Source organism: Bombina bombina, chromosome 1, assembly GCF_027579735.1.
Source record: "Bombina bombina isolate aBomBom1 chromosome 1, aBomBom1.pri, whole genome shotgun sequence".
Taxonomy (NCBI): Eukaryota; Metazoa; Chordata; class Amphibia; order Anura; family Bombinatoridae; genus Bombina; species Bombina bombina.
This window is the reverse complement of record NC_069499.1, coordinates 1139176117-1139194093: the sequence shown is the minus strand read 5'-3', so window position 1 is coordinate 1139194093 and position 17977 is coordinate 1139176117. Positions and strand designations below refer to the sequence as shown.

At 40.7% G+C, this 17977-nt stretch overlaps 1 protein-coding gene across 1 annotated transcript in view; it reads left to right on the top strand.

Moving 5' to 3' along the window:
- The window catches only part of KCNH4 (potassium voltage-gated channel subfamily H member 4), a 390445-nt gene that overhangs the window by 280129 nt on the left and 92339 nt on the right, over positions 1 to 17977 (top strand). The window contains exons 9-10 of the mRNA XM_053717885.1: positions 3101 to 3300; positions 10206 to 10455. Coding sequence (XP_053573860.1) covers positions 3101 to 3300; positions 10206 to 10455 — 450 coding nt within the window. The remainder of the gene's footprint in view (positions 1 to 3100; positions 3301 to 10205; positions 10456 to 17977) is intronic.

Sequence of the window (17977 nt, the reverse complement as noted above, 5' to 3'; positions counted from 1 at the left end):
TGAAGATAGATGATGCAGCTTGGATGAAGATGTCTGCCGGTCCAGATGTCCTCTTCTGCCTGGATAGGATGAAGACTTATGCCGCTCCGGATGCCCTCTTTTGGTCCATAGGTGCCCAGTTGGGTGAAGACAACTCAAGGTAGGGAGATCTTCAGGGGGGTATTGTAAGGTTTATTTAAGGGGGGTTTGGGTTAGATTAGGGGTATGAGGGTGGTGGGTTGTAATGTTGGGGGGTGGTATTGTGTTTTTTTTTACAGGCAAAAGAGCTGATTTCTTTGGGGCATGCCCCACAAAAAGCCCTTTTAAGGGCTGGTAAGGTAATAGAGCTGTTAACTTTTTTAATTTAGATTAGGGTAGGGAATTTTTTTTATTTTGGGGGGCTTTGTTATTTTATTAGGGGGCTTAGAGTAGGTGCAATTAGCTTAAAATTCTTGTAATCTTTTTTTATTTTTTGTAATTTAGTGTGTTTTTTTTTTAGTAATTTAATTTAGTTTATTTAATTGTAGGTAATTGTAGGTACTTGTAGTTAATTGATTTAATTAATTTATTGATAGTGTAGTGTTAGGTTTAATTGTAACTTAGGTTAGGATTTAGTTTACAGGTAATTTTGTAATTATTTTAACTAGGTAGCTATTAAATAGTAAATAACTATTTAATAGCTATTGTACCTAGTTAAAATAAATACAAAGTTGCCTGTAAAATAAATATAAATCCTAAAATAGCTACAATATAATTATTCGTTATATTGTAGCTATATTAGGGTTTATTTTACAGGTAAGTATTTAGCTTGAAATAGGAATACTTTATTTAATAAGAGTTAATTTATTTCGTTAGAATAAAATTATATTTAACTTAGGGGGGGTGTTAGGGTTAGGGTTAGACTTAGCTTTAGAGGTTAATACATTTATTAGAGTAGCGGTGAGGTCCGGTCGGCAGATTAGGGGTTAATACTTGAAGTTAGGTGGCGGCGACGTTAGGGAGGGCAGATTAGGGATTAATACTATTTATTATAGGGTTTGCGAGGCGGGAGTGCGGCGTTTTAGGGGTTAATAAATTTATTAGAGTGGCGGCGAGGTCCGGTCGGCAGATTAGGGGTTAATAAGTGTAGGTAAGGTAGCGGCTACGTTGGGGGGGCAGATTAGGGGTTAATAAATATTATGTAGGTGTCGGCGATGTTGGGGGCAGCAGATTAGGGATACATAGGGATAATGTAGGTTACCGTGGTATCCGGAGCGGCAGATTAGGGGTTAATAGTGTAATGCAGGGGTCAGTGATAGCGGGGGTGGCAGATTAGTGGTTAATAAGTGTAAGGTTAGGGGTGTTTAGACTCGGGGTACATGTTAGGGTGTTAGGTGCAGACTTAGAAACTGTTTCCCCATAGGAAACAATGGGGCTGCGTTAGGAGCTTAACGCTGCTTTTTTGCAGGTGTTAGGTTTTTATTCAGCCCAAACTGCCCCATTGTTTCCTATGGAGGAATCGTGCACGAGCACGTTTTTCCAGCTAGCCGCTACCGTAAGCAACACTAGTATTGAGAGTTGAAGTGGCGGTAAATATGCCTTTACGCTCCCTTTTTGGAGCCTAACGCAGCCCTTCAGAGAACTCTAAATACCAGCGTTGCCTTAAGGGTGCGCTGGAAAAAAAAGCAGCGTTAGCTACGCGGGTCTTTACCGACAAAACTCTAAATCTAGCCATTAGATTGTAAGTTCCCACAGGAATAGGGTCCTTAATTCCTCCTGTAAGTGTTTGTAAAATTTTGTCTTGTCTATTACAAGTTTTATTTTAATGAATTGTACCCATGGACAGCGCTGCAGAATATGTTGGCGCTTTATAAATAAAGTATAATAATAATAATAATAATAATATATTTATATTTAAAAATAAAAAGAACATTTTCTTCTATGTGAAGAACATTGAAAATCAAAATATGTGTAACCCACTTCGGGTTGCGCGCTGTAAGTCTAACGCGGTGTTGGGTTAGCGCACATGAAGAATTAGATATCTTAAGATACGTTATGCAAATATTAAATATTGAAAGAAATTAATAATAATTATAGTTACTGTAAAATATATATTTACTTTAATTATAATTATTTTTCAGTATTTTTAATTTAATAAAAATAAAATGCACCTTAATATAACTCATGTCAGGTTAGCATACATGAAGAATAAGTGTACTCCTGTCGGGTTTTGAGCACATAACAAATCAATAGAATATATATATGTAGATTTTACAGTAACACGCCTTAAGATAACTAATTCTTCATGTGCGCTAACCCAACATCCTATTAGACCTACAGTACACAACCCGAAGTGCGTTACGCATATCTTACATTCCAATGTTCTTCACATAGAATTTTTTTTCTTTTTCTTTTTAAATATATATATATATGATAAAGGTAATGTAATATATATATATATACTGTATATATATATATATATATATATATATATATATATATATAAACTTTTTCCTGTATGTGGAATGTGAAATATTATTAACTCCTGTCAGGTATAGCGATGTGGGTTTAATATGGTGTCAGGTTAGCGTGGTTGCAATATCCGAAGTCCTTTAGTTTTACTTTTAACTTGTAATACATATGCAAAATCTTTACCTTTGCCAGTGTTATCACTTGATAACAATAGCGCGCCACAATCTGGCCCTTTGTTATTTGACCACCCTCTATAATGATTAGTTATCTAGTGAAATAAAAGTTTTCTGTAGAATATCACTATAATGACTAATGTACATCTGGTTTAAGAAAATATAAGAAAATATTCCACTTCCACTTGTCATTCATGGTCAATTTGTGCATGTTTATAGAGTTCTCATTTTTGTTTAGAGAAGTTTATGATCTTTACCATAGGAGATTTATATAGAATAATCAGTTAACTAAATCATTATACGTGGTCTTACTTGTGATTTTCTAAATTTCTTTGATATTTTTATTGCTAAGCATGAAGAATAAACTTTTCTGTGATTTTTACAAAATTATCAACCTAATTATGATGTTGTGTTGCCTCTTGACTTTGGGAAGTACAGAACTGAATACTTTCTATACTATTATACGATTGTCACTGACTCATTGTCTATTTCTGCAGCACTGATGCATGCAGTGGTGTTTGGTAACGTCACAGCAATCATCCAACGTATGTACTCTCGACGTTCCCTCTATCATACACGTATGAAGGACCTGAAGGATTTTATCCGTGTTCATCGTCTGCCCCAGCAGCTCAAGCAACGTATGCTTGAGTACTTCCAGACTACATGGTCTGTCAATAATGGCATTGATGCTAATGAGGTTAGTTATGCAATAAACCTGTCTGTCTATTATTAAAATGTACACATGGTAACAGAACTTAAGTGGCAGAATATAGATTTGGCCTTCTTTTCACTGGTATAAAAGTGAGTTTATAATATGAGCTTAATACTGGTATAGAAGTTGGGATGTGTATATAAGCATAAGCAAAAGAAAATAACAAAGTGATTACAGGTAATACCTTTAATGGCTAACCAATTGGGAATACAATTAAAGTTTCATGCCACTGAAGTCCTTTTGGCAGATAGTCTGATTTACAAATAAAGCTGTGTTATATATATTTATCCAGTCTACAATATGCAAAACATGAACATTTGTTTTATTAAAGGGATATGGTTGAAGCTTTAGGAGAAGTTTCACAGGAATGTGTGAAGAGGCTAGTGGTTCTTGGACTTGTTTCCTTGGATGTGCATAGCATAGTAATAAACACATAAAGCACAGAGAGATGCTTTGCAGAGGATATCTGTCTCTTCGGAATAGGGGACATTCTACAAGTCCTATGCATCTGTGTATAATTAAACAGTTCTGAGGACTATAATACACAAATGATTAGATTTGACATATCCTTGGGAAATATATGAGTTGATAAAACCATGGGTTAAACATGTTTTGATTTTTTTATGAATTTACGTATATTTGAAAACTATGTACTGTAATCTTAAGTTCCCTTTCATTATCCTTATTGTCAAATTATGGAAGTTGTGATTTGGGCTGTAAAAGTTTTTTACCCACAGTTTTTTTTGTCATTTTCTTGGTCATTGTGAACTGGTGTAAATTGATTCTGTTTCTGAGCTTGCACTGTTTTTCCAGTGTAGTGTCCCCTATTTTTGTGCTTGTTGTGTTTTTAATTACATAACATTTTATGAGTAGCAGTAGAAACTGTTTAGTGACATTTTCTTTATTGTTAGAATCTAAGGGCAGAGATGCCATTATTAGAGGAGGCATAGGTCTAGGACAGGATCATATTATGGCCCTGGCCAAATAAACTGTGCCTAGGGAGGCAGATTTGGGGATGATGGGGGCACGGCACTCTTACATCCTCTACTGAAGAAGACCCCAAGACACCCTTGGGTGATCCCCACTTACCCTTGCTGGCCACCACTTGCCGCATCCAGCCGCACCTAAAATTTAGCCTGGTGCAGCTGGATGCTTTCTAGGCCACTTGGCTGAGAACTACATTTCCCACAATGCCACCAACGCATGGTGGTGCTGTACCACAGCCCCCCTTATATAATCTTCACCTAACCTGGCAGCTGAATATCCGCCCCCTTTCTTATCCAGAATGGTACTTTCTACTCCTTCTAATAGGATTTGGCTCCTGCCCCTTCTTTAGCAGCTCATAAAATGTACCAATATATCTCTCATACCTGTTTAGCAACAGGCGAGACAATGTTTATGCAAGCGCTGCGGAATCTGTTGGCGCTCTACAAATAACCGATAATAATAATAATGCAAGTATATAAAGAAGCTCTCCCAGTCTGCAGGCAAGAGCGCCATGGCTTTGCCCAAATGCTATTACAAACCCAGGGGTCATCCTTGATACTGGACAGGGCATCACGGCTTACTATGGAAGTAAGGAAAACACACCACAGACCATAAACTGTACAAAAGGGGCCTTCTTTCCATGCCTGTATAAACAGAAATACAGATTTCTAAAGAGAAGCAGGACAGACAACTTATAGATGCACAGCAAAAAATTCTGGAGCATTGCACATAAACAATACACCTGATTTGCAAGGTTTTCTATCATTTACGCAACCAGTGGTGGAAAAATGTAGTTTTGAACAAGAGGGAGCAGAAGCAGTTGCTGATAGTAAGGCCAGACTGATAAAGGTATCAGGAGGAGCAGCAGTGCACAGGGAGGAAAAGCTATGAAATGCATGCAGGCTTAATTCAACCCACCTGAGTGTATGCGTGTGTTTTGCATCTTTTGTACGTAAATTATCTCCCCAAACACAAAATAGTTATGTGCGATTATGATGTGATCAGTGTTTAACACAATGTTGGTTTAAAAATTCCTGGCTAAACCATCCTAGTGAGGAATATTGGTGATAATATTGATGTCTTCAATAAATACGGCTGTGCATTTTACAAGAGGTATCAGGATATTTTCTACCCATTTAGAAATTATATTGGTTAGTTTGCTAATTCTTGTTATTATAGGTCTTCCTGGGTTACACTGGTTGCATATTTATGGGAGCATCTGTGAATTAGGGTCTGAATGTTTGAGTAGTAGTTTCCCCGATATCTTTAGGGAGAAATTTCCCCAATGATCATGGGTTGCACATACTGAGAAGTGCACAGACATGGAGTAAACAGAACCTAATAGCCTGTTCTATGGTTAGTCACCACCCCAAAACAGCATCTTCTGAACCAAATGTGATGTTCACAGAGGAAAACAGTCATGCAGCATATAATAAAAACCCATCCAAACAAACTTTCCATCCATGAACTAGTGTTTTTTTTGCCTGTGTGTTTACCATAGCTGCACAAGAATGCAGCCACAATTAAATTTAATTGAAGCGTTATTTTCTCGAATGCCTATAATTATTGAAAATTGTTAATTATCTGCAACTTACCATAAATCTGGTAAGCAAAATTATTCAGTAGTTTTTGAGATGTTAAAAACTTCAGTTTTTAAAAATTGTGTTAAGAGGAAGTGCTAAAATGTAGAGGCATTTCCTATATTGTTTTCACATGCATACCTTACAATGGGCTAGATTACAAGTGGAATGCAAAAATATTAGTGCTGTTGAGTGCTAACAATGCTCAAGTTAAATCAACAGCGTTGATATGTTTGCACTGGTATTACAAGTTGAAAGTCAAATGTTAGCACAACAGCCAAATACAGGTGCACTTACAACTGGAGGTCAAATGAAACGACTGCGCTAACTCCTTTTCCCGTAAACTTCTAGGGGGTGTGCTACAAATGCCTTTTCTGTATGCTAGGAAAACTTTGCTAAAACCAAAGGTGCGTTAAGAAATTCTTCAAATACCTATGTTCTGAACTTAAAAAAATTGTCTTTTTATTTATATATATATATATGTGTGTAAAATATATATATCTATAGCTATATATGTATGTAAAAAAGATTAATATATATACTGTATATATACAGTATATATATATATATATATATATATATATATATATATATATATATATATAATGTGTGTGTATATATATATATATATATATATATATGTATATACATACATAAAATGAACGTTTTTACATATTAAGAACATTCGCCTAGATTTAGAGTTCTGCGGTAGCCGTCAAAAGCAGCGTTAAGGGCTCCTAACGCTGGTTTTGGCCGCCCGCTGGTATTTAGAGTCAGTCAGGAAAGGGTCTAACGCTCACTTTACAGTCGCGACTTTTCCATACCGCAGATCCCCTTACGCCAATTGCGTATCCTATCTTTTCAATGGGATCTTCCTAACGCCGGTATTTAGAGTCTTGGCTGAAGTGAGCGTTAGAACTCTAACGACAAAACTCCAGCCGCAGAAAAAAGTCAGGAGTTAAGAGCTTTCTGGGCTAATAAATATTTTTAACCCCTAATCTGCCGACCGCACACCGCCGCAACCTACATTATCCCTATGTACTCCTAATCTGCTGCCCCTAACATCGCCGACACCTACATAATATTTATTAACCCCTAATCTGCCCCCCCAACGTCGCCACCACCTAACTTCAAGTATTAACCCCTAATCTGCCGACCGGACCTCGCCGCTACTATAATAAATGTATTAACCCCTAAAGCTAAGTCTAACCCTAACCCTAACACCCCCCTAAATGAAATATAATTTAAATATAATGAAATAAATTATTTCTTATTAAATAAATTAATCCTATTTAAAGCTAAATACTTACCTGTAAAATAAACCCTAAAATAGCTACAATATAACGAATAATTATATTGTAGCTATTTTAGCATTTATATTTATTTTACAGGCAACTTTGTATTTATTTTAACTAGGTACAATAGCTATTAAATAGTTATTTACTATTTAATAGCTACCTAGTTAAAATAATTACAAAATTACCTGTAAAATAAATCCTTACCTAAGTTACAATTAAACCTAACACTACACTATCAATAAATTAATTAACTAAACTACCTACAATTACCTACAATTAAATCAACTAAACTAAATTACAAAAAAACAAACACTAAATTACAAAAAATAAAAAAAGATTACAAGAATTTTAAGCTAATTACACCTACTCTAAGCCCCCTAAAAAAATAACAAAGCCCCCCAAAATAAAAAAATGCCCTACCCTATTCTAAAATAAAAAGTTAAAAGCTCTATTACCTTACCAGCCTTTAAAAGGACTTTTGCCGGGCATGCCCCAAAGAAATCAGCTCTTTTGCCTGTAAAAAAACACAATACCACCCCCCAACATTACAACCCACCACCCACATACCCCTACTCTAACCCAAACCCCACTTAAATAAACCTAACACTACCCCCTGAAGATCTCCCTACCTTGAGTCGTCTTCACTCAGCCGAGCAGCGATGGACCAAAAGAAGACATCCGGAGCGGCAGAAGTCTTCATCCTTTCCGGGCAGAAAAGGACATCCAGACCGGCAAACATCTTCATCCAAGTGGCATCTTCTATCTTCATCCATCCGACGAGGAGCGGCTCCATCTTCAAGACCTCCGGCGTGGAACATCCTCTTCTCCCGACGACTAGACGACGATTGGAGGTTCCTTTAAGTGATGTCATCCAAGATGGCGTCCCTTGAATTCCGATTGGCTGATAGGATTCTATCAGCCAATCGGAATTAAGGTAGGAAAATTCTGATTGGCTAATGGAATCAGCCAATCAGATTCAAGTTCAATTGGATTGGCTGATCCAATCAGCCAATCAGATTGAGCTCGCATTCTATTGGCTGATCGGAACAGCCAATAGAATGCAAGCTCAATCTGATCGGTAGGGAGATCTTCAGGGGGGTAGTGTTAGGTTTATTTAAGGGGGGTTTGGGTTAGAGTAGGGGTATGTGGGTGGTGGGTTGTAATGTTGGGGGGTGGTATTGTGTTTTTTTTACAGGCAAAAGAGCTGATTTCTTTGGGGCATGCCCCGCAAAAAGCCCTTTTAAGGGCTGGTAAGGTAATAGAGCTGTTAACTTTTTATTTTAGAATAGGGTAGGGCATTTTTTTATTTTGGGGGGCTTTGTTATTTTTTTAGGGGGCTTAGAGTAGGTGTAATTAGCTTAAAATTCTTGTAATCTTTTTTTATTTTTTGTAAATTAGTGGTTTGTTTTTTTTGTAATTTAGTTTAGTTGATTTAATTGTAGGTAATTGTAGGTAGTTTAGTTAATTAATTTATTGATAGTGTAGTGTTAGGTTTAATTGTAACTTAGGTTAGGATTTATTTTACAGGTAATTTTGTAATTATTTTAACTAGGTAGCTATTAAATAGTAAATAACTATTTAATAGCTATTGTACCTAGTTAAAATAAATACAAAGTTGCCTGTAAAATAAATATAAATGCTAAAATAGCTACAATATAATTATTCGTTATATTGTAGCTATATTAGGATTTATTTAACAGGTAAGTATTTAGCTTTAAATAGGATTAATTTATTTAATAAGAATTAATTTATTTCGTTAGATTTAAATTATATTTAACTTAGGGGGGTGTTAGTGTTATGGTTAGACTTAGCTTTAGGGGTTAATACATTTATTAGAGTAGCGGCGAGGTCCGGTCAGCAGATTAGGGGTTAATACTTGAAGTTAGGTGTCAAAGATGTTAGGGAGGGCAGATTATGGGTTAATAAAATGTATTATAGGGGTTGCGAGGCGGGAGAGTGGCGGTTTAGGAGTTAATAGATTTATTATAGTGGCGGCAAAATCCGGTCGGCATAAGTGTAGGTAAGGTAGTGGCGACGTTGGGAGGGGGCAGATTACAGGTTAATAAACATAATATAGGGATCGGCGGTGTTAGGGGCAGCAGATTAGGGGTTCATAGGGATAATGTAGGTTGCGGCGATGTCCGGAGCGGCAAATTAGGGGTTAATAATATAATGCAGAGGTCAGCGATAGCGGGGGCGGCAGATTAGGGGTTAATAAGTGTAAGGTTAGGGGTGTTTAGACTCGGGGTTCATGTTAGGGTGTTAGGTGCAGACTTAGAAAGTGTTTCCCCATAGGAAACAATGGGGCTGCGTTAGGAGCTGAACGCTGCTTTTTTGCAGGTGTTAGATTTTTTTTCAGCTCAAACTGCCCCATTGTTTCCTATGGGGGAATCGTGCATGAGCACGTTTTTCAAGCTGGCCACTACCGTAAGCAACGCTGGCATTGAGAGTTGAAGTGGCGGTAAATATGCCTGTACGCTCCCTTTTTGGAGCCTAACGCAGCCATTCAGACAACTCTAAATACCAGCGTTATTTAAAAGGTGTGGGGGGGAAAAAACACGCATAGCTAAGGCAACGGCTTTGGCCGCAAAACTCTAAATCTAGGTGATTATATTATATTTGTTTAAAAATGATGGGCTAGAATAGAAGTGGAGCGCAAAAATATTAGCGTTGTTGAACTAAAGAACCTGCACTCTATTTGAAATAATTCTATAAAAAAACACATTAAACTTGTTTAAAAATTATGGGCTAGATTACAAGTTGAGTGCTAAATATCACTTACACTAAAGGGATATTTGCGCTCTACTGAGTAATACCAGCTGTTTTTTAACTCGCCTCAACAAAGAAGATATTATAATGAATACACAAAATGGTTTCAAGGGTTTGCAAAACAATGCAAAATTAAAACTGAATGTATGCAGATCTTTTGCAATCTAGTGCTTACCTGCTGATGTGTAATATGCCTATATATACTTAAATGGCTCTGTAAAAGAAAACAGCATCTTCAATTTATCTCCTACCACAGTTACTGAAAGATTTCCCAGATGAGCTCCGTGCTGACATTGCCATGCATCTTAACAAGGACATCCTTCAGCTTCCAGTATTTGAGCCCGCCAGCCGTGGCTGCCTACGTGCCCTATCATTGCATATCAAGACATCATTCTGTGCCCCAGGCGAGTATCTCCTGCGACAGGGAGATGCCTTGCAAGCTAACTACTTTGTGTGCTCGGGGTCTCTGGAAGTCCTGAAGGACAACATGGTGTTAGCTATTCTTGGTAAGAATTTTTCTGACATATATTCAGACACCCTGTAAATTGGCTTCTATGTTAATGGAACAGTCAATTCAAAATGTTTTATTGTTTAATAAAATAGATAATCCCTTTATTACCCATTCACTAGTTTTGCACAGAAAACAGTTATATTAATACACTTTTTACCTCTGTGACTAACTTGTATCTAAGCCTCTTCTGACTGCCCCCTGATCACATGACTTTTAATTTATCATCTATTGACTTGCATTTAAGCCAGTTAGTGCTGTGTTGTGCACAGCCCACGGGCGTGAGCACAATGTTACCTATATGGATCACATGAACTAGCACTCCCCTGTTGTGAAAAGCTAATAAAAAGCATGTGATAAGAGGCTGTCTTTAGTGGCTTAGACATAGACAGAAATTTGGAGGTTTAAATGTTATAAAGTATATTAATAAGACAATGTTGGTTGTGCAAAGCTGGGGAATGGGTAGTAAAGGCATTAGCTATCTTTTTAAACAATAACAATGTTTGTGTTGACTGTCCCTTTAAGTTAACTCTTTGAAGCTGTCTTTAATTTTCATCAAATATTTTGCTTAAATTATATGATCAGCAAATAAGTAATAGTGCATAACACAATTAGTGATCAATAAACTGTTATTTTGTTCTTATTTGGACAAAGTGTGTACAAAAGATAGCAACTTTCAGCTTATGATTTTTTATGCAAATATTTAGGGCCTTTTTACATTTGCACAACTTTGTTAACACTGCTAGATAAATAGATGAATGTAAGTTAACATACGCTGTATATAGTGCACATTTGCAAAAGGCAGGTATATTAAAGGGACATTAAAGTATTTATTTTACTTTGTTGCATCTAAGAAAGGATATTTTAAAATGTATTGTTTCCTGTACTGAGAAAAAAAAACACATTTTGTTCCATTCTTACGGGGTATGTACCTGCCCACTAATAAAACAGTGAGAGTTCTGTGTATCAGCCAGTGAGCAATAAACGTTTTGCCATAAAAAACATAATTTATGCTTACCTGATAAATTTATTTATCTTGTAGTGTAGTCAGTCCACGGGTCATCCATTACTTATGGAATATATCTCTTCCTAACAGGAAGCTGCAAGAGGATCACCCAAGCAGAGCTGCTATATAGCTCCTCCCCTCACATGTCATATTCAGTCATTCGACCAAAACCAGATGAGAAAGGAGAAACCATAGGGTGCAGTGGTGACTGGAGTTTAATTAAAATTTAGATCTGCCTTAAAGACAGGGCGGGCCGTGGACTGACTACACTACAAGATAAATAAATTTATCAGGTAAGCATAAATTATGTTTTCTCTTGTTAAGTGTAGTCAGTCCACGGGTCATCCATTACTTATGGAATACCAATACCAAAGCTAAAGTACATGGATGAAGGGAGGGACAAGGCAGGAACCTTAAACAGAAGGAACCACTGCCTGAAGCACCTTTCTCCCAAAAATAGCCTCCGAAGAAGCAAAAGTGTCAAATTTGTAAAATTTTGAAAAAGTGTGAAGTGAAGACCAAGTTGCAGCCTTGAAAATCTGTTCAACAGAGGCCTCATTTTTAAAGGCCCAGGTGGATGCCACAGCTCTAGTAGAATGAGCTGTAATCCTTTCAGGAGGCTGCTGTCCAGCAGTCTCATAGGCTAAACGTATTATGCTACAAAGCCAAAAAGAGAGAGAGGTAGCCGAAGCCTTTTGACCTCTTCTCTGTCCAGAGTAAACGACAAACAGGGAAGAAGTTTGACGAAAATCTTTAGTTGCCTGCAAATAGAACTTCAGGGCACGGACTACGTCCAGATTATGCAAAAGTCGTTCCTTCTTTGAAGAAGGGTTAGGACACAGTGATGGAACAACAATCTCTTGATTGATATTCCTGTTAGTAACTACCTTAGGTAAGAACCCAGGTTTAGTACGCAGAACTACCTTGTCTGAATGAAAAATCAGATAAGGAGAATCACAATGTAAGGCAGATAACTCAGAGACTCTTCGAGCCGAGGAAATAGCCATCAAAAACAGAACCTTCCAGGATAACAGCTTGATATCAATGGAATGAAGGGGTTCAAATGGAACGCCTTGAAGAACGTTAAGAACTAAGTTTAAGCTCCACGGCGGAGCAACAGTCTTAAACACAGGCTTAATCCTAGTTAAAGCCTGACAAAAAGCCTGAACGTCTGGAACTTCTGCCAGACGTTTGTGTAGAAGAATAGACAGAGCAGAAATCTGTCCCTTTAACGAACTAGCAGATAAGCCCTTTTCTAAACCCTCTTGTAGAAAAGACAATATCCTAGGAATCCTAACCTTACTCCATGAGTAACTCTTGGATTCGCAATAATATAAATATTTACGCCATATCTTATGGTAAATTCTTCTGGTAACAGGCTTCCTAGCCTGTATTAAGGTATCAATAACCGACTCCGAGAAGCCACGCTTTGATAGAATCAAGCGTTCAATCTCCATGCAGTCAGCCTCAGAGAAATTAGATTTGGATGGTTGAAAGGACCCTGAATTAGAAGGTCCTGTCTCAGAGGCAGAGACCACGGTGGACAGGACGACATGTCCACTAGGTCTGCATACCAGGTCCTGCGTGGCCACGCAGGCGCTATCAGAATCACTGAAGCTCTCTCCTGTTTGATCTTGGCAATCAAACGAGGAAGCATCGGAAATGGTGGAAACACATAAGCTATGTTGAAGACCCAAGGGGCTGTCAGAGCATCTATCAGCACCGCTCCCGGGTCCCTGGACCTGGATCCGTAACAAGGAAGCTTGGCGTTCTGGCGAGACGCCATGAGATCCAGATCTGGTTTGCCCCAACGATGAATCAGTTGAGCGAAGACCTCCGGATGAAGTTCCCACTCCCCCGGATGAAAAGTCTGGCGACTTAGAAAATCCGCCTCCCAGTTCTCCACGCCTGGGATGTAAATCGCTGACAGGTGGCAAGAGTGAGACTCTGCCCAGTGAATTATCTTTGAGACTTCCAACATCGCTAGGGAACTTCTGGTTCCCCCTTGATGGTTGATGTAAGCCACAGTCGTGATGTTGTCCGACTGAAATCTGATGAACCTCAGAGTTGCTGAGGCCAAGCTAGGAGAGCATTGAATATTGCTCTTAATTCCAGAATATTTATTGGGAGGAGTTTCTCCTCCTGAGTCCATAGTCCCTGAGCCTTCAGGGAGTTCCAGACTGCGCCCCAGCCTAGAAGGCTGGCGTCTGTTGTTACAATCGTCCAATCTGGCCTGCGAAAGGTCATCCCCTTGGACAGATGTGGCCGAGAAAGCCACCATAGAAGAGAATCTCTGGTCTCTTGATCCAGATTTAGCAGGGGGGACAAATCTGAGTAATCCCCATTCCACTGACTTAGCATGCACAATTGCAGCGGTCTGAGATGCAGGCGCGCAAATGGTACTATGTCCATTGCCGCTACCATTAAGCCGATTACTTCCATGCACTGAGCTACTGACGGGTGTGGAATGGAATGAAGGACACGGCAAGCATTTAGAAGTTTTGATAACCTGGCCTCCGTCAGGTAAATTTTCATCTCTACAGAATCTATGAGTCCCTAGAAAGGGAACCCTTGTGAGTGGTAATAGAGAACTCTTTTCCACGTTCACCTTCCACCCATGCGACCCCAGAAATGCCAGAACTATCTCTGTATGAGACTTGGCAGTTTGAAAACTTGACGCTTGTATCAGAATGTCGTCTAGGTACGGAGTCACCGCTATGCCTCGCGGTCTTAGTACCGCCAGAAGTGAGCCCAGAACTTTTGTAAAGATTCTTGGAGCCGTAGCTAATCCGAAGGGAAGAGCTACAAACTGGTAATGCCTGTCTAGGAAAGCAAATCTTAGGTACCGATAATGATCCTTGTGAATCGGTATGTGAAGGTAGGCATCCTTTAAGTCCACTGTGGTCATGTACTGACCCTCTTGGATCATGGGAAGGATGGTTCGAATAGTTTCCATTTTGAATGATGGAATTCTTAGGAATTTGTTTAGGATCTTTAAGTCCAAGATTGGTCTGAAGGTTCCCTCTTTCTTGGGAACCACAAATAGATTTGAATAGAATCCTTGCCCGTGTTCCGTCCGCGGAACTGGGTGGATCACCCCCATTAGTAAGAGGTCTTGTACACAGCGTAGCAGTGACGTGCACTCATAAGAGGCAGGTGAGGCAGTGCCTCCCCTGGACAATCTATGTATTACACCCTTTTTGTACAAATAAAAAAAATAAAAAATCCTTTTTTTTTTTTTCAATATATATTTTTTTTAATAAACAGGTGACCCCCCTTACCCCCCCACCCCTCCACCAAATTTATTTAATTTGTTATGTGTATTGTGCAAAAAAAACTTTATAATACATGTATTAATTAAATACAATACATATTCATATTCATATTGCGCAATAATAAACTGGAGGCTAGCTATCCTTATATTGCACAATATGAAATGTATTGGGAACTATGGGCCGCTGAGAGACTGCTGCTGCCATCAAGAGGATAATCAGTGCTAATGCAGCAGTGCTCTCAATGCGGCCCATGCTCCCACACCGGAGGCTCGCCTCGGGAGCAAGTTGGCTGTCTCAGCCAATCAGATCTCAGTATTGCCCGCAACTGTGTCTGAGTCTCTGGGCGGGCTGCCGGAATTGAGGCGCGCGTCGTCAGCGTCTGTCACGTGCCCGGCGTCATCTCAGCCTCAGACTACTAGTGAGACGGAGAGTCGGACATCGAGCAGCAGCACTGAGAGTATTCTTTTACTAACACAGGTAAGGTACACATTGACGATACTTCCCGCTACAATAGTAAGTACTTATTAATAAAATTACAAAGAGCACTCAGTCAGCACAATCTTACAGAGGCATCTTAGCGCACACGGCTTTTAACAGTGCACAACAAGCTAGGAACTTCAGTTTTTATTTTTTAAATGATGCAGGAAATTTTGTTGGCTTCCGTTATTAGATGCAGCACCAGTGGTAGATCAAGGGTGGGGGCAGGGCAACAAGAACCCCTGATAGCCGGGACTGCACTATTAGCTCACCGTAAAGCTATCTGATATGACAGTGATGCTTCCCAGCCCCTTCTCAGTGAGTCCTGTGTTGCCAGAGAGGAAATGGAGCTGCAGATAATGAATTTAGCTTCAGCTGTACAGCGTAGAGAAAGATTAGCATAAAGATGAAATGCTAAACAGCTAAAAGTAAAAGACAGTGGATCATGTTAGAGAAGTGGGGGACAATAACTTCAGCTTGCAACAAGAGGTTAATTAGAGAAGTAGTATTAGCCTTATACTACTGCTCTAATTAACCTCTTGTTCCAAGCTGCAGTTATTGTCCCCCACTCCTCCTCTAACATGATCCACTGTCTTTTACTTGTAGCCGTTCAGCATTTCATCTTTATGCTAATCTCTACACTGAACAGCTGAAGCTAAAGATCATATGTGCAATGCCTATAAAATTAGGCATCCTGGAAATTGTGTCTCATGTTTACAATATTTTGCTTCAGATCAGCACCACTGCTTAACTCAGGAAGTAACCTGAATGAACTCCTCCCTCCGGTCTGCACAGAACACACACTGATCTTCTCCCTGTCCCTTTACAGAAGCTATGTGTAAATATTTGCTGAGCAGTTATTTTAACTAAGAGGTCAGTACTCAGTGTCTGCCTGTGAGTGTGACAGAAAACGTTTGAGACAGATATGTGTATATGAGGGTGTGTGAGGTGTGTGCATGTGGAGGGGTAAGGGCTGTGTGTGAGGGAGAGCTAAGAGAGTGAGGGGGCTGTGCATGTGGAGGGGTAAGAGGGGGGGGGTGAGAGTGGTGTGTGAATGAGAGATTGCATATGTTTGTAAAGAGGAGGCTGTGTGTGAGTGAGAGGTGGACTGAGAGGGTCAGGAGGGAGGGAGAGAGAGAATGGGATTCAGAAAGATAGCTGATAGGAGCTGCCTGGTTTGAGGTTGGGTTGTGAAGGTGAGAAGGGGGCTTTGTGAGTGAGTGAGAGGGGAGCTGACAGGGTAAGGAGGGGTCTGTGTATGAGGGAGAGGGGATGACTGAGTGAGGAGAGGGCCGTTTGTGAGAGAGTGGATCTGAGAGGGTAAGGAGGGGGCTGTGTGTTAGGGAGAGGGGGATGAGAGCGTGCAGAGGGGGTTGTGTGTGGGAGAGGGTAGCTGACAGGATAAGGAGTTGGCTGTTCATGTGTGAAGGAACCGAGAGGGTGAGGAGGGGGGCTGTGTCTGCATGAAGCAGCTGAGAGGTTGTGGAGGGGGCTGTGTGTGTGAGGGAGAGCTTAGAGAGTGAGGGGGCTGTATGTGTGAGGGAGAGCTTAGAGAGTGAGGGGGCTGTGTGTGAGGGAGACCTTAGAGAGTGAGGGGGCTGTGTGAGAGGGAGAGCTTAGAGAGTGAGGGGGCTGTGTGTGTGAGGGGGCTGTGTGTGTGTGTGAGGGAGACCTTAGAGAGTGAGGGGGCTGTGTGTGTGAGGGAGACCTTAGAGAGTGAGGGGGCTGTGTGTGTGAGGGAGACCTTAGAGAGTGAGGGGGCTGTGTGTGTGAGAGAGAACTTAGAGAGTGAGGGGGCTGTGTGTGTGAGGGAGACCTTAGAGAGTGAGGGGGCTGTGTGTGTGAGGGAGAGCTTAGAGAGTGAGGGGGCTGTGTGTGAGGGAGAGCTTAGAGAGTGAGAGGGAGGTGTGTGTGAGGGAGAGTTTAGAGAGTGAGGGGGCTGTGTGAGAGGAAGAGCTTAGAGAGTGAGGGGGCTGTGTGTGTGAGGGAGAGCTTAGAGAGTGAGGGGGCTGTGTGAGAGGAAGAGCTTAGAGAGTGAGGGGGCTGTGTGTGTGAGGGAGAGCTTAGAGAGTTAGGGGGCTGTGTGAGAGGAAGAGCTTAGAGAGTGAGGGGGCTGTGTGTGTGAGGGAGAGCTTAGAGAGTTAGGGGGCTGTGTGAGAGGAAGAGCTTAGAGAGTGAGGGGGCTGTGTGTGAGAGGGAGAGCTTAGAGAGTGAGGGTGTGTGTGAGGGAGAGCTTAGAGAGTGAGGGGGCTGTGTGTGAGGGAGAGCTTAGAGAGTGAGAGGGAGGTGTGTGTGAGGGAGAGTTTAGAGAGTGAGGGGGCTGTGTGAGAGGAAGAGCTTAGAGAGTGAGGGGGCTGTGTGTGTGAGGGAGAGCTTAGAGAGTTAGGGGGCTGTGTGAGAGGAAGAGCTTAGAGAGTGAGGGGACTGTGTGTGAGAGGGAGAGCTTAGAGAGTGAGGGGGCTGTGTGTGTGAGGGAGACCTTAGAGAGTGAGGGGGCTGTGTGTGTGAGGGAGAGCTTAGAGAGTGAGGGGGCTGTGTGTGTGAGGGAGAGCTTAGAGAGTGAGGGGGCTGTGTGTGTGAGGGAGAGCTTAGAGAGTGAGGGGGCTGTGTGTGTGAGGGAGAGCTTAGAGAGTGAGGGGGCTGTGTGTGAGGGAGAGCTTAGAGAGTGAGGGGGCTGTTTGTGAGGGAGAGCTTAGAGAGTGAGGGGGCTGTGTTTGAGGGAGAGCTTAGAGAGTGATGGGGCTGTGTGTGTGAGGGAGAGC